Here is a 25,083-nt window from a genome sequence, read left to right as displayed (position 1 = left end):
CCACCAGCGCCTTTTAGGTAGACAGACCTGCAACCGACAGACAGAACAGGCCTAGTGGCCAGTGGAGGGGCAAAGCCGCTGCTCACGCCTGCAAGGTAGGCGGACCTGTGACCACTGAAAGAACAGGCCCATCGAAAGTACAGGAACAGCGGCCTCCTGGCGTGGTAGGCACATTGCCTCAATTGGAGGAGGGGCAGAGCCACTGCCAAAGCCTGCGAGGGAGACTTTGCAGCTATACAAGAGCAATATAAATATATAGGGGGAAAAATCAATAACACAACAGTTTCACCAAGCAGAAAGAAACGCGATCAGTATGAAAAGACAAGGAAAGAAAGGACCACAAGCAATGCAGGTCAACTCAACTTTAGAAGAGGTAATATCTGCAGCAGATGGAATGTCAGATAAAGAATTCAGGATATACATGCTTCAGATGATCTGGAGTCTCAAGGAAGACATTAGACAGCAAAATCAGACAATGAAAGACCACTTCGACCACTTCGACAATGAATTACATAAACAAATCCAAGAAACAAAAGATCAATTATACAGGGAGATAGAGGTTATAAAAAACAAACAAACAGAAATCCTGGAAATGCAGGAAACAATAAACCAACTTAAAAACTCAATTGAGAATACTACCAGCAGAGTAGAACACTTAGAAGATAGAACTTCAGACAATGAAGACAAAGTATTTCAACTGGAGAAGAAAATAGACAGCTCAGCAAAGCTGTTAAGAAACCATGAGCAGAACATTCAAGAAATATGGGATAACATAAAGAGACCCAACTTAAGAGTCATGGGGATACAGGAAGGTATTGAGGTCCAAACCAAAGGAATGAGCAATCTATTCAACGAAATAATACGAGAAAACTTCCCAGACTTGAAGAATGAGACAGAATCCCAAATCCTAGAAGCCTACAGGACGCCGAATGTGCAAAATCATAAGAGATCCACACCTAGACACATTATAATGAAGATGCCCAACATACAGAATAAGGAGAGAATTTTAAAAGCTACAAGAGAAAGGAAGCAGATTACATTTAGGGGTAAACCAATCAGGATAACAGCTGATCTTTCAACACAGACTCTCAAAGCTAGAAGATCCTGGAATAACATATTTCAAACATTGAAAGAAAATGGGTTCCAACCAAGAATTGTGTATCCCGCGAAATTAAGCTTCAGGATGGAAGATGAAATTAAAACCTTCCATGATAAACAAAAGTTAAAAGAATTTGCAGCTAGAAAACCATCTCTTCAAAACATCCTCGGCAAAATATTACAGGAAGAGGAAATGGAAAATATCAATGAAAACCAACAGCGGGAGGTAGTACAGTAAAGGTGGGGGGGAATAATCAAAGAGGAAAACAAACCATGTTTTGTAACATAAATAAACAAATATGGCTGGAAGAACAACCCATATCTCAATAATAACTCTAAATGTTAATGGCTTAAACTCACCAATTAAGAGACACAGGCTAGCAGAATGGATCACTAAACAAGACCCAACAAAATGCTGCCTTCAGGAGACGCATTTGATAGGAAAAGACATACATAGACTGAAGGTGAAAGGTTGGGAAAAATCATATCACTCATATGGACTTCGGAAACAAGCAGGAGTGTCCATACTCATATCAAATAAAATAGATTTCAAGCCAAAGTTAATCAAAAGGGATGAAGAGGGACACTACATACTGCTCAAGGGAACCATACACCAACAAGACATAACAATCATAAACATATATGCCCCAAACAATGGTGCAGCTATGTTCATCAAACAAACTCTTCTCAAGTTCAAGTCTAATAGACCACCATACAATAATCATGGGAGACTTCAACACACCTCTCTCACCACTGGACAGATCTTCCAAACAAAAGTTGAATAAGGAAACTATAGAGCTCAATAACACAATTAATAACCTAGACTTAATTGACATATATAAAATATACCACCCAACATCAAGCAGTTACACTTTTTTCTCAGCAGCACATGGATCCTTCTCAAAAATAGATCATATATTATGTCACAGGGCAACTCTTAGACAATATAAAGGAGTAGAGATAATACCATGCATCTTATCTGATCATAATGGAATGAAATTGAAAATTAACGTTAAAAGAAGTAAGGAAAAATCATGCATCACTTGGAGAATGAACAATAGGTTACTGAATGATCAATGGGTTATAGAAGACATCAAGGAGGAAATTAAAAAATTCTTAGAGATAAATGAAAACACAGACACAACATATCGGAATCTATGGGACACATTGAAAGCAGTTCTAAGAGGAAAATTTATTGCTTGGAGTTCATTCCTTAAAAAAAGAAAAAACCAACAAATAAATGATCTAATACTTCAACTCAAAATCCTAGAAAAAGAAGAGCAAAACTACAGCAAAAGAAGTAGAAGACAAGAAATAATTAAAATCAGAGCTGAAATTAATGAAATCGAAACGAAAGAAACAATTGAAAAAATTGACAAAACTAAAAGTTGGTTCTTTGAAAAAATAAATAAAATCGACAGACCCTTAGCCACGCTAACAAAGAGAAGAAGAGAGAGAACTCAAATTACCAGCATACGGGATGAAAAAGGCAATATCACAACAGACACTTCAGAAATACAGAAGATTATCAGAAATTATTTTGAATCCTTATACTCCAATAAAATAGAAGATAGTGAAGGCATTGATAAATTTCTTAAGTCATATGATTTGCCCAGATTGAGTCAGGAGGATATTGACAACCTAAACAGACCAATATCAATTGAGGAAATAGAAGATACCATCAAAAGACTACCAACTAAGAAAAGCCCAGGACCGGATGGGTATACAGCAGAGTTTTTCAAAACCTTTAAAGAGGAACTAATACCAATACTTTTCAAGCTATTTCAGGAAATAGAAAAAGAGGGAGAACTTCCAAATTCATTCTATGAGGCCAATATCACCCTGATTCCTAAACCAGACAAAGACACTTCAAAGAAAGAAAACTACAGACCAATATCTCTAATGAACCTAGATGCAAAAATCCTCAATAAACTTCTGGCGAACCGGATACAAAAACATATCAAAAAATTGTGCACCATGATCAGGTAGGATTTATCCCTGGGATGCAAGGTTGGTTCAATATACGGAAATCGATAAATGTTATTCACCACATCAACAGGCTTAAAAATAAGAACCATATGGTCATCTCGATAGATGCGGAAAAAGCATTCGACAAAGTACAGCATCCCTTTATGTTCAAAACTCTAGAAAAACTAGGGATAACAGGAACATACCTCAACATTGTAAAAGCAATCTATGCTAAGCCTCAGGCTAGCATCATTCTGAATGGAGAAAAACTGAAGGCATTCCCTCTAAAATCTGGAACAAGACAGGGATGCCCTCTCTCACCACTTCTGTTCAACATAGTTCTCGAATCACTGGCCAGAGCAATTAGACAGATGAAAGAAATTCAAGGCATAAAAATAGGAAAAGAAGAACTCAAATTATCACTATTTGCAGATGACATGATTCTATACCTAGCAGACCCAAAAGGGTCTACAAAGAAACTATTAGAGCTAATAAATGAATTCAGCAAAGTGGCAGGCTATAAAATCAACACGCATAAATCAAAGGCATTCCTGTATATCAGCGACAAATCCTCTGAAATGGAAATGAGGACAACCACCCCATTCACAATATCCTCAAAGAAAATAAAATACTTGGGAATCAACCTAACAAAAGAGGTGAAAGACTTATACAATGAAAACTACAGAACCCTAAAGAGAGAAATAGAAGAAGATCTTAGAAGATGGAAAAATATACCCTGTTCATGGATAGGTAGAAGTAACATCATCAAAATGGCAATATTACCAAAAGTTCTCTATAGGTTTAATGCAATGCCAATCAAAATCCCAACGGCATTTCTTGTAGAAATAGAGAAAGCAATCATGAAATTCATATGGAAAAATAAAAGACCCAGAATAGCAAAAACAATTCTAAGCAGGAAATGTGAATCAGGCGGTATTGCTATACCAGACTTCAAACTATACTACAGAGCAATAGTAACAAAAACAGCATGGTACTGGTACCAAAACAGGCAGGTGGACCAATGGTACAGAATAGAGGACACAGAAACCAATCCACAAAACTACAACTATCTTATATTTGATAAAGGGGCTAAAAGCATGCAATGGAAGAAGGATAGCATCTTCAACAAATGGTGTTGGGAAAACTGGAAATCCATATGCAACAAAATGAAACTGAATCCCTTTCTCTCGCCATGCACAAAAGTTAACTCAAAGTGGATCAAGGAACTTGATATCAAATCAGAGACATGGCGTCTGATAGAAGAAAAAGTTGGCTATGATCTACATACTGTGGGGTCAGGCCCCAAATTCCTCAATAGGACACCCATAGCACAACAGTTAATAACTAGAATCAACAAATGGGACTTACTCAAACTAAAAAGTTTTTTCTCAGCAAAAGAAACAATAAGAGAAGTAAATAGGGAGCCTACGTCCTGGGAACAAATCTTTACTCCTCACACTTCAGACAGAGCCCTAATATCCAGAATATACAAAGAACTAAAAAAATTAGACAATGAGATAACAAATAACCCAATCAACAAATGGGCCAAGGACCTGAACAGAAATTTCTCAGAGGAGGACATACAATCAATCAACAAGTATATGAAAAAATGCTCACCATCTCTAACAGTCAGAGAAATGCAAATCAAAACCACCCTAAGATACCATCTCACTCCAGTAAGATTGGCAGCCATTAGGAAGTCAAACAGCAACAAGTGCTGGCGAGGATGTGGGGAAAAGGGTTCACTTGTACATTGCTGGTGGGACTGCAAATTGGTGCGGCCAATTTGGAAAGCAGTATGGAGATTTCTTGGAAAGCTCGGAATGGAACCACCATTTGATCCAGCTATTCCACTACTCGGTTTATTCCCTAAAGACCTAAAAAGAGCACACTATAGGGACACTGCTACATCCATGTTCATAGCAGCACAATTCACAATAGCAAGACTGTGGAACCAACCTAGATGCCCTTCAATAGATGAATGGATAAAAAAAAATGTGGCATTTATACACAATGGAGTATTACTCTGCATTAAGAAATGACAAAATCATAGAATTTGGAGGGAAATGGATGGCATTAGAGCAGATTATGCTAAGTGAAGCTAGCCAATCCCTTAAAAACAAATGCCAAATGTCTTCTTTGATATAAGGAGAGTAACTAAGAACAGAGTAGGGACGAAGAGCATGAGAAGAAGATTAACATTAAACAGGGATGAGAGGTGGGAGGGAAAGGGAGAGAGAAGGGAAATTGCATGTAAATGGAAGGAGACCCTCAGGGGTATACAAAATTACATACAAGAGGAAGTGAGGGGAAAGGAGGGAAAATATAAGGGGGAGAAATGAATTACAGTAGAGGGGGTAGAGAGAGAAGAGGGGAGGGGAGGGGGGAGGGGGGATAGTAGAGGATAGGAAAGGCAGCAGAATACAACAGACTCCAGAATGGCAATATGTAAATCAATGGTTGTGCAACTGAAGTGATTCTGCAATCTGTATATGGGGTAAAAATGGGAGCTCATATCCCACTTGAATCAAAGTGTGAAATATGATATATCAAGAACTATGTAATGTTTTGAACAACCTACAATAAAAATTAATTAAAAAAAAAGAATCTATCAGGAAAAAAAAACAAAAAGAAATGAACTAACAAATATTATTTTATTACTGGACATATATATTTTATTATAATCTTAATTGTGAATATATATTTGCAATATTGTCATAATCACTGAGGTACAGTAAAAGGAGAAAGACATTGAAGGAGAAGCAAGTTATACATTCAATTCCCAGGCAAAAAAACTAAGGTATCCTTGGAAAGTTAAAACCTTGATTCTTTATATGTTTTAAGTACTAGAGAATGAGGAAGTAAGAGAAGAAATAGATTGAATCATAGTGCCTATGAATGCTTGCTACACTGTTCAAGTTGTGTAAGAAATTCTGTACCTCCACCTTATCTTATCAGCAGAACTTGGACAAGGGCCCAATGCAATCAATGAATCCAAACTGCTGACCCACTCCAACTCTAGGTAGCTGTTACATGGCCCTAGAATGAATAATGGAGAATTATTCAGTAGGATTACTGTGAAAAAAAAATAAAGGAAAGAAATTATCATCCAAAACCACCAGCAGAGAAATATATTATTTATTACCAGATGTACAAATAATTGCAGAAATAATTTCTATAGAGATAGCATCCCCATTGGAATGCGAAGAAAAATATCATTTCAGAAACACAAAGCAGAAAGCCATTAAGAGAAAATTAACTGAGGTTAAAAAAGAAAAAAAAAAAAACACAGCATCACATGGAGAACAGAATAATGAAATATTCTAGTTTATGAAAGTAAAACGAAGCAATTGCAGAATAAAAATTCACATTATAAATGTCATAACAAACATGGAACTCTCTTATAGCAAGAAATAAAACAAGAAAAAATTAAAATTATGAAGGGAAACATACATACAAGAGAAAGAAAGATGATTCAAATTTTAAAATGTTGTTGTTCCATGGGCTGGGGCATTTAGGAGGGGGTGGGTAGAAACTACAAAAATTAAGGGAATTGCATACCAGGAGTTGCAAACTGAGAAGGTTCACTACAATGCAGAGAAAGACAGTTAATCAGACACACCAAGAGGTTTCCTAGAAATTCGTTTGAAGTTCCATGAAAGAGAGATATATCCTAAAAATAGTAAGGCAGAAAATATAGGTTGCAAACAGAGGAATGAAGTAATGATGACTTCATGATTTCCTTTAAATGAATACATCAGACAGACAAAAGTTATAAGTGGAAAGTTTGGGGCCTTAGAAGTCTATGTCTTTCTAGAGGACTCTACGAAAAATAATACAGCACACTTTCTGAATCATCATTGTTACTTAAAAATGTTAGATTTATTGGAGATAAGATCGACAGAATTTCATAGTATGAAAAAGATTGAAAGTGAATGTGCAAATAAGGTGAACACTGATTTAGGTTGAATGTTACAAAATTGGATAAAACAGAAAAGCAATAACAAAAGTTATTTCTGTATGTCCAAATTAAACTAATAAGACAGAAGCATACATTAAAAGGAGTATAGAGGAAGTGGGCTTGGTGCAAAAAGTTCTTAATAGAGGAGGAATTTGTAAAAATTCAAAATTTTTAACTGTAGAAATAGAAAAATAGGGTATTAAAAAATATTGAAAACCCAAATGTCAACTGCTATGCTATGCAAAACATAACACATAAATTTCTAAATATAAAAATATTTAGAATATAAATTAAATATTTAATCATATAACAGTATATATATATGTGTATATATATATATATATATATACACAAAATATACAAAATATACAAAAATAAAAGAAAATTTGAAAATTGAAGTAATGAAACTAGAAAGCATAAGACAATGTTAAAGTTACACTAGAGAAAAATATATGATATGTAAATAGACATGTAACTGTAAAGTTGGCCTATTAAAAAATAATCAATTTCAGCTTTTGTAAAAATAAATAAATAAATAAGAATAACACATCTAGAATAAGAACACAGGGCTGGGGTCGTGGCTTAGTGGTAAGAGTGCTTGCCTAGCATGCATGGCGTTGCATGTATGAGGTGCTAGGTTTGTTCCCCAGCACCACATAAAAAAATCAAAGAAACAAAATAAAGATATTGTATCCATCTACAACTAAAAATATTTTAAAAATAAATAAGAATATAAATGGACAGATAAGTATATTCCTCACAAAAGGGGCATAGGTAGCTTTGTTAGAGCACAATGATGGCTCCAATTCATCACCCTTTCCCAAGTCTGGGCCATTTACTGTGTCACTTTGAGGTATTCTCTCATTTAAGTGGGGTGATTTGCCCCAAACCCACAATGAAGAAACAAAAATAGGACTTTCTTTGACAAATAGTACCTTAGGAGACTTGAAGGAAGCAGAGGCTTGAAATGGACTTGTACCAGGCGACTGGTCTGTCCAGCTAGAAGATGAGACATGTGTGGAAAAGTTTATTTCCTCAGTTGTGCTAGGCACTAGTCAGTCCAGATGATGGCCACTCAACAGTCAGACATGCTGGTGATCACAACCAAAAGCAAGAATAATAATTGTTCCTTATTATGTTCACTGAGTCCACAGGTGAGACTAATGGATTCACATCAAGTGCCACTAAGGATGTTAGCATTTACTTTGTTTTGGCTTTATTTTTGCCTGATTATAATATTGTAGGAAAGAGAGTGAAAACAAGAGATACCAAATAATACAAAAGAGTTAACATAGTGTATTGTTAGACTTAAAGAACATCAAATTGATTTAATTCTAGGTCTTTGGAGTAGAAAGAAGAATAAAATTCTAGGCATCAAAAATATATCAGAATCCTCATAAAATTATCGTTAACAATTAGGTATAAATTGAAATATTCCCAAACAATCTGGAAGCTCCTTTACTTACTAGACTTGTCCTATAAGAAATGCTGATGCATCTTTCAAATTGAAATAAAAGTCCACTAGACAGTAATTTGAAGTCATGAAAATATAAAGTTCTCCAGTAAAGACAAAACACACAACAAATACAGAAAACAATACTATCATAATTTTGGTTTATAACTTTACTTTTCTGTAAAAGCATGTCAGTATGAAAATCAACTAAACATAAGAAAAGGTAATAATGTAGGAAATGAGGAACAAAAAAGGATTTAAAAGACAAATGAATAGAAATAACTGTAACTGCATGTTCAAGGGTAGACAATGTATAAAGACAAAAGTTTTGTCATCAGTAACATTAAGTAGGGTGGAGTGGAACTTTAGAGAGGTAGTATTTTCATGGGATTGAATTTAAGTTAGTATCAGTTTAAGTTGGATTGGTATAATTTTAGTATGTTATTTGTGGTCTCCATGGTAACCTCATAAAAACTATCTATAGGATTTATAAGAAAGGGAATGAGACTAAAAGCATGTCAGTATGAAAGCCAACTAAACCCAACAAAAGGCACTGATGTAGGAAATGAGGAACAAAAAATACTTGAAGACATGTAGAAAACTAATGACAAAAGAGTAGATCACCGCAGGTGAATGTAGATGTATTGAAACCCCTAATCTAAAGGTGTACATTGGCAGAATGGGAAACAAACAAACAAAACAAAACAAAACAAAGAATCCAGCCTCCAACTATATTCTATCTATAACAGACTCATTTTGTCAAAAGATGAAAAAAAATATTCAATTCAAAAGAGAGTAGAAATGCTACACTAATACCAGACAAAATTGCTTTAAATTAAAAATTGTTAAAAGATTAGGAAAAACACTATAAAGCTTAAACAATAAAACCTCCAAAAAAACAGAAATAGAAAACTTTATTAGATTGGATTTAGCACTGATTCCCTGATTTCTCAAAGAATACCAAAAAGATTTTAAAAAGCACAAGCAATGAAAGCAAAAATAGATAAGTTTAGTTTTATCAAAATTAAAAGCTTTTGTGCATTAAAGGACAGAATCAACAAAGTGAAAAGAGAACCCACAGAATGGGAAAATATATTCATCAAAAAGCAGATAATTTTCAGATGAATACCACAATGTAACAAATAAAAATCAAACACTCAATTTAAAAAAATAAATGGGCAGAGGAGTAGGATAGACATATCAATGAGGAAAAGTAAATGGTAAATAAACTGATTTAAAAAATACTAAATTTAAGAAAATTAAATTAAAACCATAATTGAATATCACTTCCAACTCTTTAGAACCTCTACTGTTTTTTAAAACATCAAAAAATACAACTATTGATGAAGATATGGAAAAATGGAATTCTTGTGCATTGATGGTGGGAATGCAAAATGGTACCACTGCTGTGGAAACAATATGATGTCTTCTCAAAAAAAAAATTAAATAGAATTACCACAATGTGTTCCCTGAAAGAAGAGAAACAAATCCAGTAATTCCATTCTTAGGTAAATAACCAAATAATTGAAGGCTGAGGCTTATGGAAGTATTATTTACAATAGCTAAAGAGTGGAAACAACCTACATACCCATCAATAAATTAATGGATTAGCGAAATCTCTAATATACAATGGAATGTTATTCAACCTTAAAAAGGAAGAAAATTTTACACATGTTACAATATGGGAAAACCTTGACTAGATATGATACAGTGAAAATACAAAAGTCAAAAATAGATCAAATATTCTATGGTTCCACTTACATGATCAACCTAGTTTCAATGACCAAAATAGTTGATTTCAGAGAGAAAGTAGAATGGTGGTTTCCAGAGGCTGAACAGAAAGCGGTAAAGGGGAGTTAATGTTTCAAAGGAACATTGTTTCAGTTTGGGAAGGAGAAAAAGTTCTGGAGATGGTTAGTGATGATGGTTACATGACAATATTTTTATACTTAATGCCACAGAATTATACACTTGAAATGGCTAAAATGTAAATTTTTATGTGTTTTACCTCAATTAAGAACAAAAATAAATAGATAAGTAAATGCTTTACAGAATCCAATTCCTGTCATGATGGATATCCATTGCAGATATTTCTCTAAAAAAAGAACACTGGATAAGAATTGGAACAAATAAGTTTAAAATTTGACAACAACAATCACAGGAATGTGTTCCCTGAAAGAAGAGAAACAAATTATTTGAATCCTATAATCTAATATCTTTCTGCTAGGAGGTCCTTTCTTGACTGCAGTGTAGGAAGGGTGAATCCAGTTAGAGCATGGCGATCTTGCTAACATAGGAGAAAGCTGGAGTTTGGCCATTGAAGTTTGAACAGCAGAATGCTAGAGAGGAAGAAGCCATGAAGAAGAAGAGCTTTGAAATTTATAGGGCAGTTTCTTTGTGTCTGTGGCTGTATACAAACCTACACATGCATAGAATAAAGCCCAAGGAGCTACAAGCTGAACAACTCCAGAGGTCATGCAGGGAAAGAAGACACTAATGTCTCAACTAGATAGAGTAGAAGGACATTAGTGAAAAGCATATCCATCCTCTAGAGACCCCAGAAAGTCAGACATTAGTTGCCATGCTGCTAAACCACATATAAAGTAAAAGATAACTTTGACAAGCCCTTTTGCCCTCTCATGTTTTCAACTCTACTTGCTTTGATTCAGTCTCATTTAATGGCAGGAAGCAGAATATGTGTATGAATTGAGAGAAAACATTAACGATTTTGAGTGAAGCCAGGATTTCTCAAATAAGAAACTGCAAGAATGAAACAAAAAAGAAACAAGTGATATATTGGACCTTCTCATAATGAAACCGATTTGCTCCTCAAATAACAGTGTCAAGGATACAAACATGCAGACCTGCAATATGTATATCTGACAAGTACTTGGGTTCAAAAGATTTGTGTGTGTGAGTGTGTGTAGAATATACATATAATAATAAAACACACCAATATTTTAATAGGCAAAAGAACTGAAGACATTTAACAGAAGATTGTAATAATGGCCAAGAATCTCAAGAAATGGTGCTCAATGTCTTTAGTCATTCAAAAAATGCAAATTAAAAACAAAATAATACACCACTACTCACCCACTAGAATTTTAAAAAAACTGGCAAAAGCAAGCTGAAACCATTCTACATTAATGAAGAAAAAGGACAAAATAATACAATACTTTGGGGAAAAAGGTTGATAGCTTTTTTATAATGCTAAATATGTAATTTACATAACCACAAAAAGCTCACATCTAGGTATTAACCCTTGAGAACTGAAAATATGTCCTCACCACAACATGTACATTTTCATAGTAGCACTTTTTCTTTTCTTTTTCGGTACTAGGGATGGAACTCAAAAATGTTCAACTACTGAGCAACACCCCAGCCCTTTTTATTTTTAATTTGGAGACAGGACTCAAAATATGTTGCTGAGGTGGCTTTGAACATGCAATTCACCCACCTCAGCCTCCTGAGTTGTTGGGATCACAGGCATGTACCACTCAGTAGTATTTTTTTATATAAACTCTAAATTGGAAAGAACCCATATGCTAATCAAGAAGTGCATGAATAAACAAAGTGTGATTATCTATATAATGTAAGGCCACCCAGTATAAAGGAATAGAGTATTTATTCATGAACAACTTTGATGAATCACAAAAAATATATATTCTAAGCAAAACTATAGCTATAAAACCTATAGAAAAGAAGATTTCATTTATATGAAATTCTAGAAAAGGATCTTGAATCTAGAATGTCAGAAAATATGTCCAGTTTATAAGGAATCAGAGAAGGAAAGTGAATTAATTGCAAAGAGCTAACTTTTAGGGTAAAATAAATGTTTAAATCTTAATATGTTTTTACTAAGACTTATAAAACCGTACACATACATATTCATGGTTCATCAAAATATAATTAAAGTATATATTTTACTGTATTTAAATTATACCTCAATAACCTTAATTTTATAAAAATGTCATAGTAAGTACCCAATATTTAGCAGCAAATAGAAAAAAAAACTTTTAAAATCACTTTAAATAGTTCAATAACCTTAATATCAAACATGAAAATAGGACAAAGACACACATGCACAAAGCGCATGCACGTATACACACACACACACACACACACACACACACACACACACAGAGATACATGAATTAGAAATTATTCTAAGTCATGCAACACCTCAAAAGCAAAATGCCTAAATAACATATTGACAAAAATACACAGCATTAGACAAAATTAAAAAAAAATTTTAATGGATCAACAATGATGCTTGTTAGTTTATACTCAAAGGACTTAAAAATCAGCATACTACAGTGATGCAGCCACATCAATGTTTATAGCAGCACAATCACAATAACTAAACTGTGGAACCAACCTAGATGCCCTTCAACAGTTGAATGGTTAAATAAACAGTGATTTATATACACAATGGAATATTACTCAGCATTAAAAGAGAATAAAATCATGGCATTTACAAGTAAATGGATGGAGTTGTCGAATATCATCAAATCATGGCATTTACAGGTAAATGGATGGAGTTGGAGAATATCATGCTAAGTGAATTATGCCCATCCCAAAAAAGCAAAGACCAAATGTTCTCTCTAATAAGTAGACGCTGATCCTTAATGGGGGTTGGGAGAGGCATGGGAGGAATAGAGAAACTTTAGATAGGGCAAAGGCAAAGAAGGGAAAGGGAGAAGGCATAGGGATAGGAAAGATGGTGAATGAGACAGACATCATTACCCTACATACATGTATGGTGACATAAATGGTTTGACTCTACATTTTGTACAACCAGAAAAATGAAAATTTGTGCACTGCTTGTGTACTATGAACTGAAATGCATTCTGTTGCATGCATAACTAATTAGAACAAATAAATTTTACAAAGTATTCTACATAAGTTAAAACAGATATTATTTATTAAAATGAGAAAATCCTGTGAATTTCATGCTAAGAGTCATAATCCTATTAATGAGGAAATAATAATAGCATATATCCATTAAAATAATATAAAAATATAAAAATAAATACTATTATGCATTTTTAATATTTTTAAATTAGCAATAAGAAAAAGAAATATGATGTAATTAAAAGAATGCAGATATTATTCTTTATTATTGCATATGACATGATATTCTACCAAAAATAAGAAGATGGCAACTGAAAAAGTAATCCAGTGAGAAACTTTAGTGTTACTATATAAAAGTCAATAACTTGGCTCACAGCAACAGTAGTCAATATAAAATATAATTTTAAAAATATTCAGAACCACAAAAAATATTAATTAATATTACTATCTGTATAATTTGTTTTTCAGCTCTCCTGCCTTACATTTTTGGAAACTTCTCCCAATCCTAAATGATTTTTTATGCTAATTTGCAAAGGTGTATTCTCTCTCCATCTCAGTGAACTCTGAATACTCAAACAGAGTATTGGATTGGATCTACAGGAGTGTGTGAAATCTAAGCAGACCCACTTAGGAACCTTTTGAGAGAGGCATTGAAATAAAAAGTGCCTTTATTCTTTTGAGAGCTCAAGCTAGAAGGAAATACATCCTGAAGCTATTATTTCCTGAGTACTCGTATTCAGTGGTATTTCATGCAAAACTCTTTAAGTTATAGAAGATAATAAACTCATGTTTTCGTTTAACCTAGTTTGAACAAGGTTCTATGATTTGCAAGTCAACTAGTTCTTTCAAAAAAAGAAGAGGAAGCAGAGTGTAAGGAGAAAAGAGAAAGAATAAGAGGTATTAGGAGAAAACAACAACAAAACATTATAGACAGATAGATAGATAGATTGATTGATTGATTTTAGGTGATTTTTTTTTGCTTGATGAGGTATTAATATCAGAGGGCCATCTTGATAGAAGAACAGTTGAAAAAAGCAATAAGGCATAAAGGCAGGTGTGCAGTAAGTATAAGAAGTAAGGAACAGGAAAATAGAAATCATGATGAAAAGAAGAACAAAGCAAGTCATTTTCCACAATAAGATTACCATTTTTTAAAAATCAGTAGATAATGTTATGACAGTAGATATTGTTATGGTTTCAAATTTTATGATGATGAATAACAATGTATATTTTGTGCAATGAAAAAAATACTTCAAAACTTTTAAAAAAAGGATAAGAGGAAGAAAAGGAGGAAGAAAGGAAAAAAAAAAAACAAAGACAAAAATATATACAATAAACATTTTTTTAAATGAAAACAAAGCTACAAAGCCAAAGAAACTGTACATAGAAATAGAATGGATTCGAATAACACTAAGATATACCACAATCCAGAATGGAAGATTTAATATGAAATAATTTTTATTCAAGTTAATTTTACAATTCTAAAATTAAGATGTTAATAAGATGTCACAGGAAGGGGAAAATGTATTTAAAAAAGAATGACCTTTTGAAGATAATAAGGGGCATGGTTAAAATTATCCCAATATTATAAATAAAGAGGCCTGTGAAATTGAATCAAGAACTAATAGATGAAACAAAATGAGGACACCAATAAGTATCATGTTAGCTATGAAAACGAGGGCAATTAAAACAGTCAAAGGCAGTAGATTTTTAAATAAACAATGCTAAGATGATTATTTGAGTCTAGCTATACTAAATCATTCCATGTAAAAGCCAAGTTGTGTGAACTAGAAGGATACAATTAATACAATTACAGACTGAGAAATGATCTTAAGCATAAAAACAAAGGTGGAAATATAAATACAAGCCAACATATTCCACAGCACATAAACTTAAAATGTCTGTATATAGAAACTATAAACTAGCTATAATATAAAAAATAAATTAGAAAAATAGTTTCAATATAAGGTAGAAAAGAAAAATATATATGCATTTTTAAAAAAAAACCATAAATGAGTAAAGGAAAATGATACATGCAAGCAAAGGAAAAACAGATACTATCCAAAATAAAGGGCTCACAAAATTATTAAAATATGATCAAAGAAATAAAATTTAACTAAAATATTACCATATTATTTTTACTATCATACCAATTGACCTTATTAGTATTAATACATCAAAATGTACTATAATTTTAATGGTCAGTATTTAGGAATCAACTAAATTATAGCAATGAGAGACTAATAAAATAAATTATAGTGGATCCTTAAGATGAAGGCTATGAAACAAATTAAAAATCATTTATAAAAACTAGTGATAAATTATAAAACTTTTTATATAAAATAAAATAAAAAGCAAGATTACAAAAACATATAAATAAATCACATAAATATATTTCTATGTGTAGTCCATAGGTATAGTCCTAATTTCATCTGTAATACTTAATGTATGTGTATGCACAATACAAATATACACATGTACATGTGCACATACACAACCATACATATTTATTGTAATAGAACCAGGATACAGATCCATAAAGTATAGTTTATGGCGATGCTACTATTACAGCGATTTTTTTCTCCTTATTTGTACTTTTGTCTTTTCTATTTCCTGTATTTCTATATTTTCTTAGATTTTTGAATCTAAAATATTCACGTTTTGGTGTTATCGTGAAGAAAAATGGTTTAAAAACACCCCACTGAATTAAAATTGAAAACACCAAAAAGTAATGTTATTGGAAAAAAAAGTCAAAGAAATCAAAGCAGAAAAAGAAATATTAATTTTTGAATAACAAACTGAGGGTCTGAGGATTAGATTATGTAACATTATTGTGATTAAAAATTGAGAATTGGGAAACAATATAGGAGTTTATTGCTAGTTCTTAGGAAGATAATGATTCTGGAAATTGTCAAAAGAGAGGTACACTGATAAAGAATGCTGAAAATCATTTTAGGTTTCAAATTTTAAATAAAGTAGCATAAAAATGTTTAAAAAATGTCAGATACATGGTGAAGTTAGGGAAAATTGTTCTACACTGTGCAACTGTATCTTCACAATACATTCTCATTACAGTTACAATGGCTGTAATAATGAGAACAGAATGATCACAACATTCCAAAGAATGAACAGTGCCCTTGGCATGAGCAGCTAAAACCCAAGGGCCTCTAGTCCCTCTCATACTTCCCTTACAGCTCTGAACAAATTCTTATGCCTCTCAACCCTGAGCCGGGTTTCTTCACTTTTTGAAATATTTTATTGCCTTACTTTATGTAATCAACCATATAATAATTGCATGTTTATGGAGTACATTTCAACACATATATACACCGAATAACTGGCACATGCCTGTAAAGAGGCTGAAGCAGAAGGATTACAAATTCAAGGTCAGTCTGAACAACTTAGTGAGAACTTGTCTCAAAATAAAAAATAAAAAGTCTATTGATATACATCAGTCATAGTGTGCCCCTGGTTTCAATGCCTAAACCTTTAAAAAAAAACTGAATCAGATTGGCATATATAGTACCTCAATCGTTAGTACCTCTTTCTGGTGATAAGTCTAGATCCTCTTTTCTAGCTATCTTGAAATATACAATATATTATTAGATATTGTCACCCTAACAGGTGATAAAACACCAGTGCTTATTCTTATCCAATTGTAACTTTGGATGTGTTGACCTACTTTTCCCTGATCTTCCTTTCCCACTTCCCCTCCCAATTCTCTGGTAACCACTATCCAACTCTCAACCTCTACAAGATAACTTTTTTAAGATTCTACATATGAATAAGATCATGCCATGAGATATTTATCTTTCTGACTTACTCACTTAATACAATAATGCTCTCATCTTTAAATGGAAGGAGTTGAGACAAATGTCCTCTACTACTATAATATTATTTGACTCCAAACACATTTTCCTGGTTGGTAAACTACTAAGACAAATGATTTTATCTTGTGACTTTCAGTGTTGACCAACACTTGCATAAAAAGTTACAAATCCTCACACATATCCTGAATTTAATCCATTGTTCTATGATAATCCCCTTAAACCACAATCTCATCCCAAAAAGTGTACCCAAAAATCTCCTTCCTTCTCTTTCCCTATTTCTGAAAATAAAATGGATTTGTTATCAACAGCATTCATATCAACAATAATCATATGGCATATGATTATTTAGCACTCACTCCATGCCAAGTCCTGTGTTGTTTTATATTTCCTTACTCTTCACATATTCTACATATGAATAAAGTGATGATTAAACAGATTAAATGACCTAAGGTCATAAAATAAGAAACAACAGAACATTTTCAAGTGAAATCCAAAAAGCCATAGCAACATATTTATGGTATAAGCTATTTTGTACACATTTGAGCAACACAAATAAGACCCCCATCAGAAGTTCACTAGTCCATTTGCCTATTTGTGTGTATCAAGAATAAAGAGCCTTTGGGGACAGCAGAATCCCAAACCTGAAACAATTGACCCACTGATGTCACCAAGACAGGTGTTTATGTGGTTATAGCAGCAGTTAAAACAAAATTGTATAGGTGAAACTCTAAGATCCCTCAAGGATAGAGGCCAAAAGCAAAAGTAAAGGCAAAAATGTATTTTAAATTTTAGTTCTGAGCCACCAATGCAAATTCAGAAAATAAATATTGATTCAATGTGTTATACAAAATCAAGATATTCAATCACTTATTTATAAAAATATGTGGACAATGACTGACAAGAAATCTGACTACACAAGCAAAACAAACTAGGATTTCCCAAGCATAGGTTTAAAAAACTGTGTGAAAAAATACTGGGTACGTTTGTTCAGAATGTGGTTTCCTGGGGCAATTTCCAGAGATTCTGATTGGTAGGTAGATTTGCATTTTTAAATGTATAACCTAGGAGATTCAAGTAGTCCATGAAACTGCATGGAGAAGATCTACAGTTGGAAATTATTCAACAGAATTAAAAGAAAATGCATTTAAAGGGAAAACAGTGGATTATTGCTTTACAATCTACCATATCACACATTTACATTATCTCATTTGAGCTTCACAATTCTATGAGGTAGTATTGTAACTATTCTTTTCAATTAAAAATGGGCAAACTGAAGTTCATGGAGGCTGAGTCACTTAGTCCTGATATCTAGCCACCAGGACATGAATTTAAAATTACACATTTCATGTTCTTTCACAACACCCTTGTGTTAAAGTGACTTTAGTACAGTAAATTAGTCATTTGTATGCACTTGATTTTCATAAGTCAACAGTAATAAATTACTGGACACATCAGAAGAGTATTGGTACAATTTAGACAAATATAATAATTTTGTTTGAGACAATGAGCTCAGAATCCCATGGGTCTTGGAAAAGTCACTGTCCTACATACTGGCTATTAAGGTTGCATGACTTGCTATGCTATTCCCTTGCTACTTGAAGTGTGCTTCCGTACCCATGCATCACCTAACAGCTTATTAGCAATGCAGAAACTGGGGCTTCCTCTCCAGCCCATGAATGAGAATTTGCATTTTACCAAGTTTGCTAAGCGTACTTTACCATAAATGCAAGTTTCATGATTTTTAGGAAAATGACTCAATTTCCTATATTTCACTTTTCACATCTATGAAATGAGAAAGCTGAATTGATCTATCTTTTACATCTTTGCCAGAATATTAGAACACAGGATTTGGAAAACTATGAGAAACAAATGAGACAAATACTGTCAGAAATCTAAGAATAGCTTTCATATTGTTAAATGACAGAAATAATAGCAACAACAAAAACTGCCATTTTTACAGGTAGTATGAGTCAGCAACTATACTACAAATATAAATGCATATAATTAGAATATACACAGAGAGACATATAAATTATATATTGTTTTTATTGTTACCTCTCCACTTCCATTATATTCATTTTTCTTAAAATACCTGACTAGTTTCACTTATCAGATTTTTTTTTCCTTTTTAAAAGACAGATGTAATCAATGATTTCTCATGTCAACAAGAGCAAAGCATGCCATCCTAGAGGTAAATATCTAGGGGTTTAGGAAGAGCAGGTATGATTTGAATAAAACAATCATGTGAAATAATCTACTGAAAATTCAACACAATTCCCTTATCAAGTATAGATTCAAGGAAGATGAGAGAAATCTTAAGAGTTTGCATGGGTTAAAAATGATTTCAAGACACACCAAAATTTTTGATTACCTTATTTTATTTTTGCTATTGTTAATATATAAAGGTTCTATTATATTTTAATCACTATCATACATGAATGAAACTGTCAACAGAGAAACATATTGAGTAATATTCTTTGAGTTTTCCTAATTAAAAAACTCAGGAAACTGACTAAAGCTTTAATCAAAACAATCTCAGGAAGTCTGCCCAACAGTTCATAGTGAAACTACAATATGAAAATGATCACAAACTATGACATTAAAATGACACATAAGGTTAGGAGCCCAGAGTTCAAATTTCCCTAACTTTTAAAGTGCCCAAGTTAAGTACTACATAAACAAACACTTATTAAGAGACTTATGCAACAGAATATAAATATAAATGATAAAATAAATATGATAAACTGTACACTACTATTCTTTATATTATAACTGTTAGGCATGATCAGGAGTAGGTATCCATCTCTTTTGTGTGTTATAAGATCTAAATCATTCACTATCCATTAGTATATTTTATGAATTCTATCTTGGCTTCCTAGGTTTCTTGCTTATTTTATCCCTCACAGTTCTGTTGCTATTAATAAACTGCTAACTTACTTACAATCTACACTAAGCATTTTTAAGAATTTTGTCCATCCTGTTTGTTTTCTTGTTGTCTTTGGCAGAACTGAATATTTTCAAATAAACTAATAATAACCAAACATCCTATCCCTTGTTAACTGTATCAGCCCCCTAAGGCATGGGAGAGTGACCTTTTGGGACTGGCAAATACCCAGAATTATCTTTGGCAGAAGTACTAAACCCCAAATAAGTGTGCTCCATATTTTTATTCTCCCCAGAATTTCTATATTGGGGAGAATAAAGAGAACTTAATAAAGTAGGTAATAAAATCAGATTGCCTGGATTTGAATTCTGCCAGTGCCACTTTATTAATGCTGTGACTCTGAGGAGGTTATTTTACCTTTCTGTATCCTTATCTCTAAAATTAAAATAATACTTAAAAAGTTTTTATGAGAATAAAATTTTATAATAAATACAAGGTACTTAAAATACTGAATATATTGTAAGTATTCAACAAAAGGAAAATTACTACTAAGATAGGGAAATCATTATACACTTATGAATTGAGCCATATATGTGATGTAATAGCTTCCCCTCTTCTTTAATACCAAGGGCAAAAAACTACTTTATTTTCTTTGGGTTTGGGAAAAGAACAAAATATTTGTAGGATTTGGAGTTTAAAAGAATAGATAGGCAATAGAAGATTGCAGTATAACTATCTTATGTTTGATACATGGTTTGTAAATCATCTCAGAGTCTAGACTATAATGTCAAAAAAGTCATATGTATATCCCATGACACTACATTTCATTGGTAGTACTTTTTTCTAGTATTTGGTGTTTCATAAAGGAAGTATGAGAATGAGTTATCATGTCCTGGTTGTGATGTGCAAATGTAATCTAGTCTTCATTAGTCTTCCTTGTAAATGGGTTTTTTGACTTCTTATTGCCTCTTATGCCTTGCTCTTAATTGAACTAATTTTTAATTTGCTAGAGCCACTGTAACAACGTACTATAGAGTGCCTAAACAACAGAAATTAATTGTCTCTAAAATTTCAGAGGCTAGACATCCAGGATCAAAATATTAGAAGCACTGGTTTCTTCTAAGCTATGAAGAAGAATCTATCCCATGCTTGTCCCCTATTCTTCTGTTGTTTTGATAGCATTGCTTGGTATTCCTTGAATGACAGAAGCTTTACCCACATTTCTGCCTTTATTTTCACATGTTGTTCTTCTGTTTTTATCTCCAAATATTCCTTTTTTATATGAATACCAGTCATAAAGGGTTATGGATCCATCCTATTCCAGTATTAACATGTCTTAACCAATGACATATGCAATGATCCTGTTTTCAAATATGGCCACATTCTAAGGTACTGAGGGTTTCATTAACTGAAAATGAAGAGAATGTATCAATCCATAACAGTTTTTAATTTACATGTGATTCCTCCATGCAGACAACTATGTGTCCAAAGATTCACGTGGGAAAAATACTGGTTTTAGACAATTGACACTTGTTTTCATAATGCAGCTTATCTCACCTCTGCTGTGGAGTCATCCCTACTCTGTAATTTCCCTTCACCTTTCACCTTGTCTCCTAACTGGGCTCCCATATTTTTCTTCTTCCTCTCACTAATAAATATTTTTATCTTTCACAACCTTTCTTCCTGTTCATTTTTTAACCCCACTGTTATATGAGAGCTACTCTTTTTAAGGTGATGAGAACTTTCTGATCAGCCATTCAGCAGCCTCAATGTTTATTCAGTATACCCCTATGGAACAACTTATATTTTTCTAATTTCTTTCTTAATGAAGTATGGACTTCTGACTTCTACTGACTTCTAGGATACTACTCTCAGTATTTATAAATGGAGTCTCCCCCATCCATCTGACTACATTCTGTCATTTCTTCCCATCTTCCAGTGCTGATTTCAGCCTCCCTTAGAGTATGCTTCCTAGCCTAAGGATTAGTGGTTAGCATTAAAATTAGGGTATACTATAGAGCTAGTAGACTATTGAAGAGTAGCTGCAGAACCTAGCCAGGATTTATAACATCTCCATAAGAGCAACGATCACATGTATAAATGAAATTTGGGGAACACCACAGTTTTTTAATTAGAGATGTTTTGATTATCTTAATGCCTGGAAGATATCAGTCAACATGTTTATGTTAACATTAGTAGTCCATTTAGGAAGGAGTACAGTTTATATATTTACATAGTAAAGATACTTTAAAAATAAATTGATGATAATTTCTCCCTCTTTGTTTTTATATCTGTAGAAGATTGAACTGTATGTCCAGTGATGATTAATGACTTGCTATTGTTCTGTTACTATCTAAATGTTGTATGTCTTTATATAAATACAAGCGCTGGTCTAACATTTTCATATCAGAAAACCAAATGTGACTCTGAATGTTGAAATTTCAATATTTAGTAATAAAATAATTAATTAATGTATTGTTTTGACACTACATTATCAATATAATAACATTATTTGCATGTGTTTGTTAAAGATATTTAATTCTAACTGCTACCAGAGAAGATCTTTCTGTCTCTGTTTCTGATTATGGACAACCCTCATTAAGTTGTTAAGAGAAAAGAATATTTGTACCTAAGAATTTTAAGGATTTTTTTTGCTTTCCATTTTATTTCTCAAAAGGAATGAAGAAACCTTGGGCAGATCTTCCTTTCCCATGCAGTTTTTTCCCATTAATAATACTGCTTTACCTCAAGAATATTTTTTCTTTCATAAATTGGTAAGTTTGATACCCATTTAGTTTAGCATATATATGACACAAATTTATGAAGAACATGAGAAACATTCATAGTATTTGGTGCTCATATAGTTAATATTAATGAACAACCATTCATTACCTGAAACTATGAAAGTATTTTTCCCAACATATTCCATTCTATTCTCTCTCTCTCTCTCTCTCTCTCTCTCTCTCTCTCTCTCTCTCTGTCTCTCTCTTTCTCCCCCCCCTCTCTGGTAGAGATGGAAGTGAGTTGAAAGACAAGTTCGAGGTATCACAGTTTATTTCTAATCTGCTGTGAGTAGTTAGAAATTTTAGTTATCATGTCTCTATCATATATTGAGATTAATACATTTGTAAAAATTTTTATCTGTTTCATTTTATTCTTATATTGTGGCTCCTAGAAGAGTTAAAACTACATATGTGGTTTGCATTATATTTCTTTGATAATCTATATTGTAGTAAACTAATAAACCTTTAAATGTTTATGTTAAGGATTTAAGGAAGCTCCCACATTCCTACTATGAAGTCACTGCCTTTCTTATACCAAAATACAATTTGATTTACTCATGACTATTTGCATAATTCATGTTACTTTTAACAAGCATTAGACTTTTTAATGTGCATTTAACTTAGCATTTTGGATTTGTTTTGGTATATAAGTTGACTTTTTTTTCCCCCCACAGCAGCGGCATGCACATAATCCAGTGCTGCAGCTTCCTTTCTATGAGATGACAGCCCAACTTCCCAGTAGCACGTCTGGGTCTTCCTCACTGAGTCATGTTCCAGATCTAGATGCTGGACCTAGCTCCTATGAATGGACTATCCAACAACCAAGTGACTCTGACCTTTATCAGATGAATACCCGAAAGAGGCAAAAGCAAACCAGTGACAGTGATAGTAGCACAGAAAACAATAGAGGAAATGAATTCAGCCAAAAATTCCGAAATTGTAAGAAAAAGAAAAGATATTAGTATTACCTTCAGATAATACGTATCTTCATTGATCTCAATTCTGTTTAAAGAAAACTGAGCAATTTCTTGAGTGTCTTGTCGTTTTTGAAATATATGAAAACATGACTTATCTGATTTGCTATTCAATTTTTGCCTCAAATGATAAAAGCTTTTAAAAATAATATAATGTACTACTTTTGTATGTCATAATATATTTGACCCATTGCCAATAAAAATATACTTTGTATCATTTTATTTTAGTACTGATGATGAAATTTCATTAAACTATTAACTAAAAGTCTGCTACTGAACACTTGTGGATAAGGTACTGTGATTTCTCTATATTGTTAATATAATATTCAAGTACAATTAGGCTGTAATTAGGAACATTAGATTTGCCAAAAGAAAGTAATGCAAATATTTAAGAGTTGCATGTGGTTCCTAGTGAATATGTTATAAATAGACTTTGTTTCCTTTGTTAATAACATTTTATTTTTTACATTCACTCAAGTTTTTTCTGTGCCTTAATCTACTTCAGGTTTATTTTATCAAATGAAGACATATGACAGTGATACCAAAGGAAAGATTATTATCATGGGATTGGCTTTTGAGTCATTAACTTGTTATATGAGTTCAATGGGGATTCCTGCCTCTTTACTTCTTACTTGTTTATAATGAACATTAAGTTGGCTATGTAAGTATTACATTATCTACCTCTTTTGCCAGCCAGGTTTGAGAGAATATGTTTAATGTATTTAAATCTTGGTAATTAATAAGTAAATAGAATGATATTTCATTAATGTTTGATATCTAATACTTAATTGTCCAAAAAATGTTTCTATTTTGGGTTCATTTATTTTAGAAGATACAATACACATTAAACAAATTGGGGTTTTTTAAAACATTTTTGTTAATTTTATAGCCCACCATAAATTAGAATGATAAGAATTATATTTATTAAAGCTAATTGAAAGAATCATGCAACTCCTTTGTGAGTAGAGCACCAAATTTAGTAGGAAGGGCCATGCTTAGATGTTTCTTTTGCATGTTGAATAGCACTTTATAGATACTTACTGTTTAAAAGAATAAAGATCTGTTTTTAACAAAAGGAGTAACTGAATTTAACTAAGTATAGTAGAATTTAGAACAAACATTAATCTACTTTAATCTGATCAATATGAAAACCTGACCTGTGCTTTATGTAGTTTTAACTATGTTTTCTTGGCTTTTGAAACACATACTCTTCTCGTTTTACATTCACATTTTTTTTTCAATTTAGAATCAAGCCAAAGGGAAAAATGGCTTCTGCAT

General features: G+C 32.6%; 1 protein-coding gene across 1 annotated transcript; it reads left to right on the top strand.

Moving 5' to 3' along the window:
* Positions 1 to 18,731: 18,731 nt before the first annotated feature.
* On the top strand, positions 18,732 to 23,793 carry LOC143389058 (splicing regulator RBM11-like). Its single transcript, XM_076842384.1, has 3 exons — positions 18,732 to 18,862; positions 22,726 to 22,822; positions 23,506 to 23,793. The coding sequence occupies exons 1-3, from the start codon at positions 18,732 to 18,734 to the stop codon at positions 23,791 to 23,793; spliced, it is 516 nt and encodes a 171-aa protein (XP_076698499.1).
* The last annotated feature ends 1,290 nt before the right edge of the window (positions 23,794 to 25,083 follow it).

Source organism: Callospermophilus lateralis, unplaced genomic scaffold, assembly GCF_048772815.1.
Source record: "Callospermophilus lateralis isolate mCalLat2 unplaced genomic scaffold, mCalLat2.hap1 Scaffold_43, whole genome shotgun sequence".
NCBI lineage: Eukaryota > Metazoa > Chordata > Mammalia > Rodentia > Sciuridae > Callospermophilus > Callospermophilus lateralis.
The sequence above is the reverse complement of the archived record's forward strand: the minus strand, read 5'-3'. Positions and strand labels throughout refer to the sequence as shown.

Bases quoted from the DNA above. Each gene is read 5' to 3' on its own strand.
- LOC143389058 (XM_076842384.1), top strand. From the start codon at position 18,732: ATGACTTGCTATGCTATTCCCTTGCTACTTGAAGTGTGCTTCCGTACC. The intron at 18,863-22,725 runs GTTTGCTAAGCG...ATTTCTCAAAAG, and splicing joins GAGAATTTGCATTTTACCAA to GAATGAAGAAACCTTGGGCA. The intron at 22,823-23,505 runs GTAAGTTTGATA...TTCCCCCCACAG, and splicing joins ATTTTTTCTTTCATAAATTG to CAGCGGCATGCACATAATCC.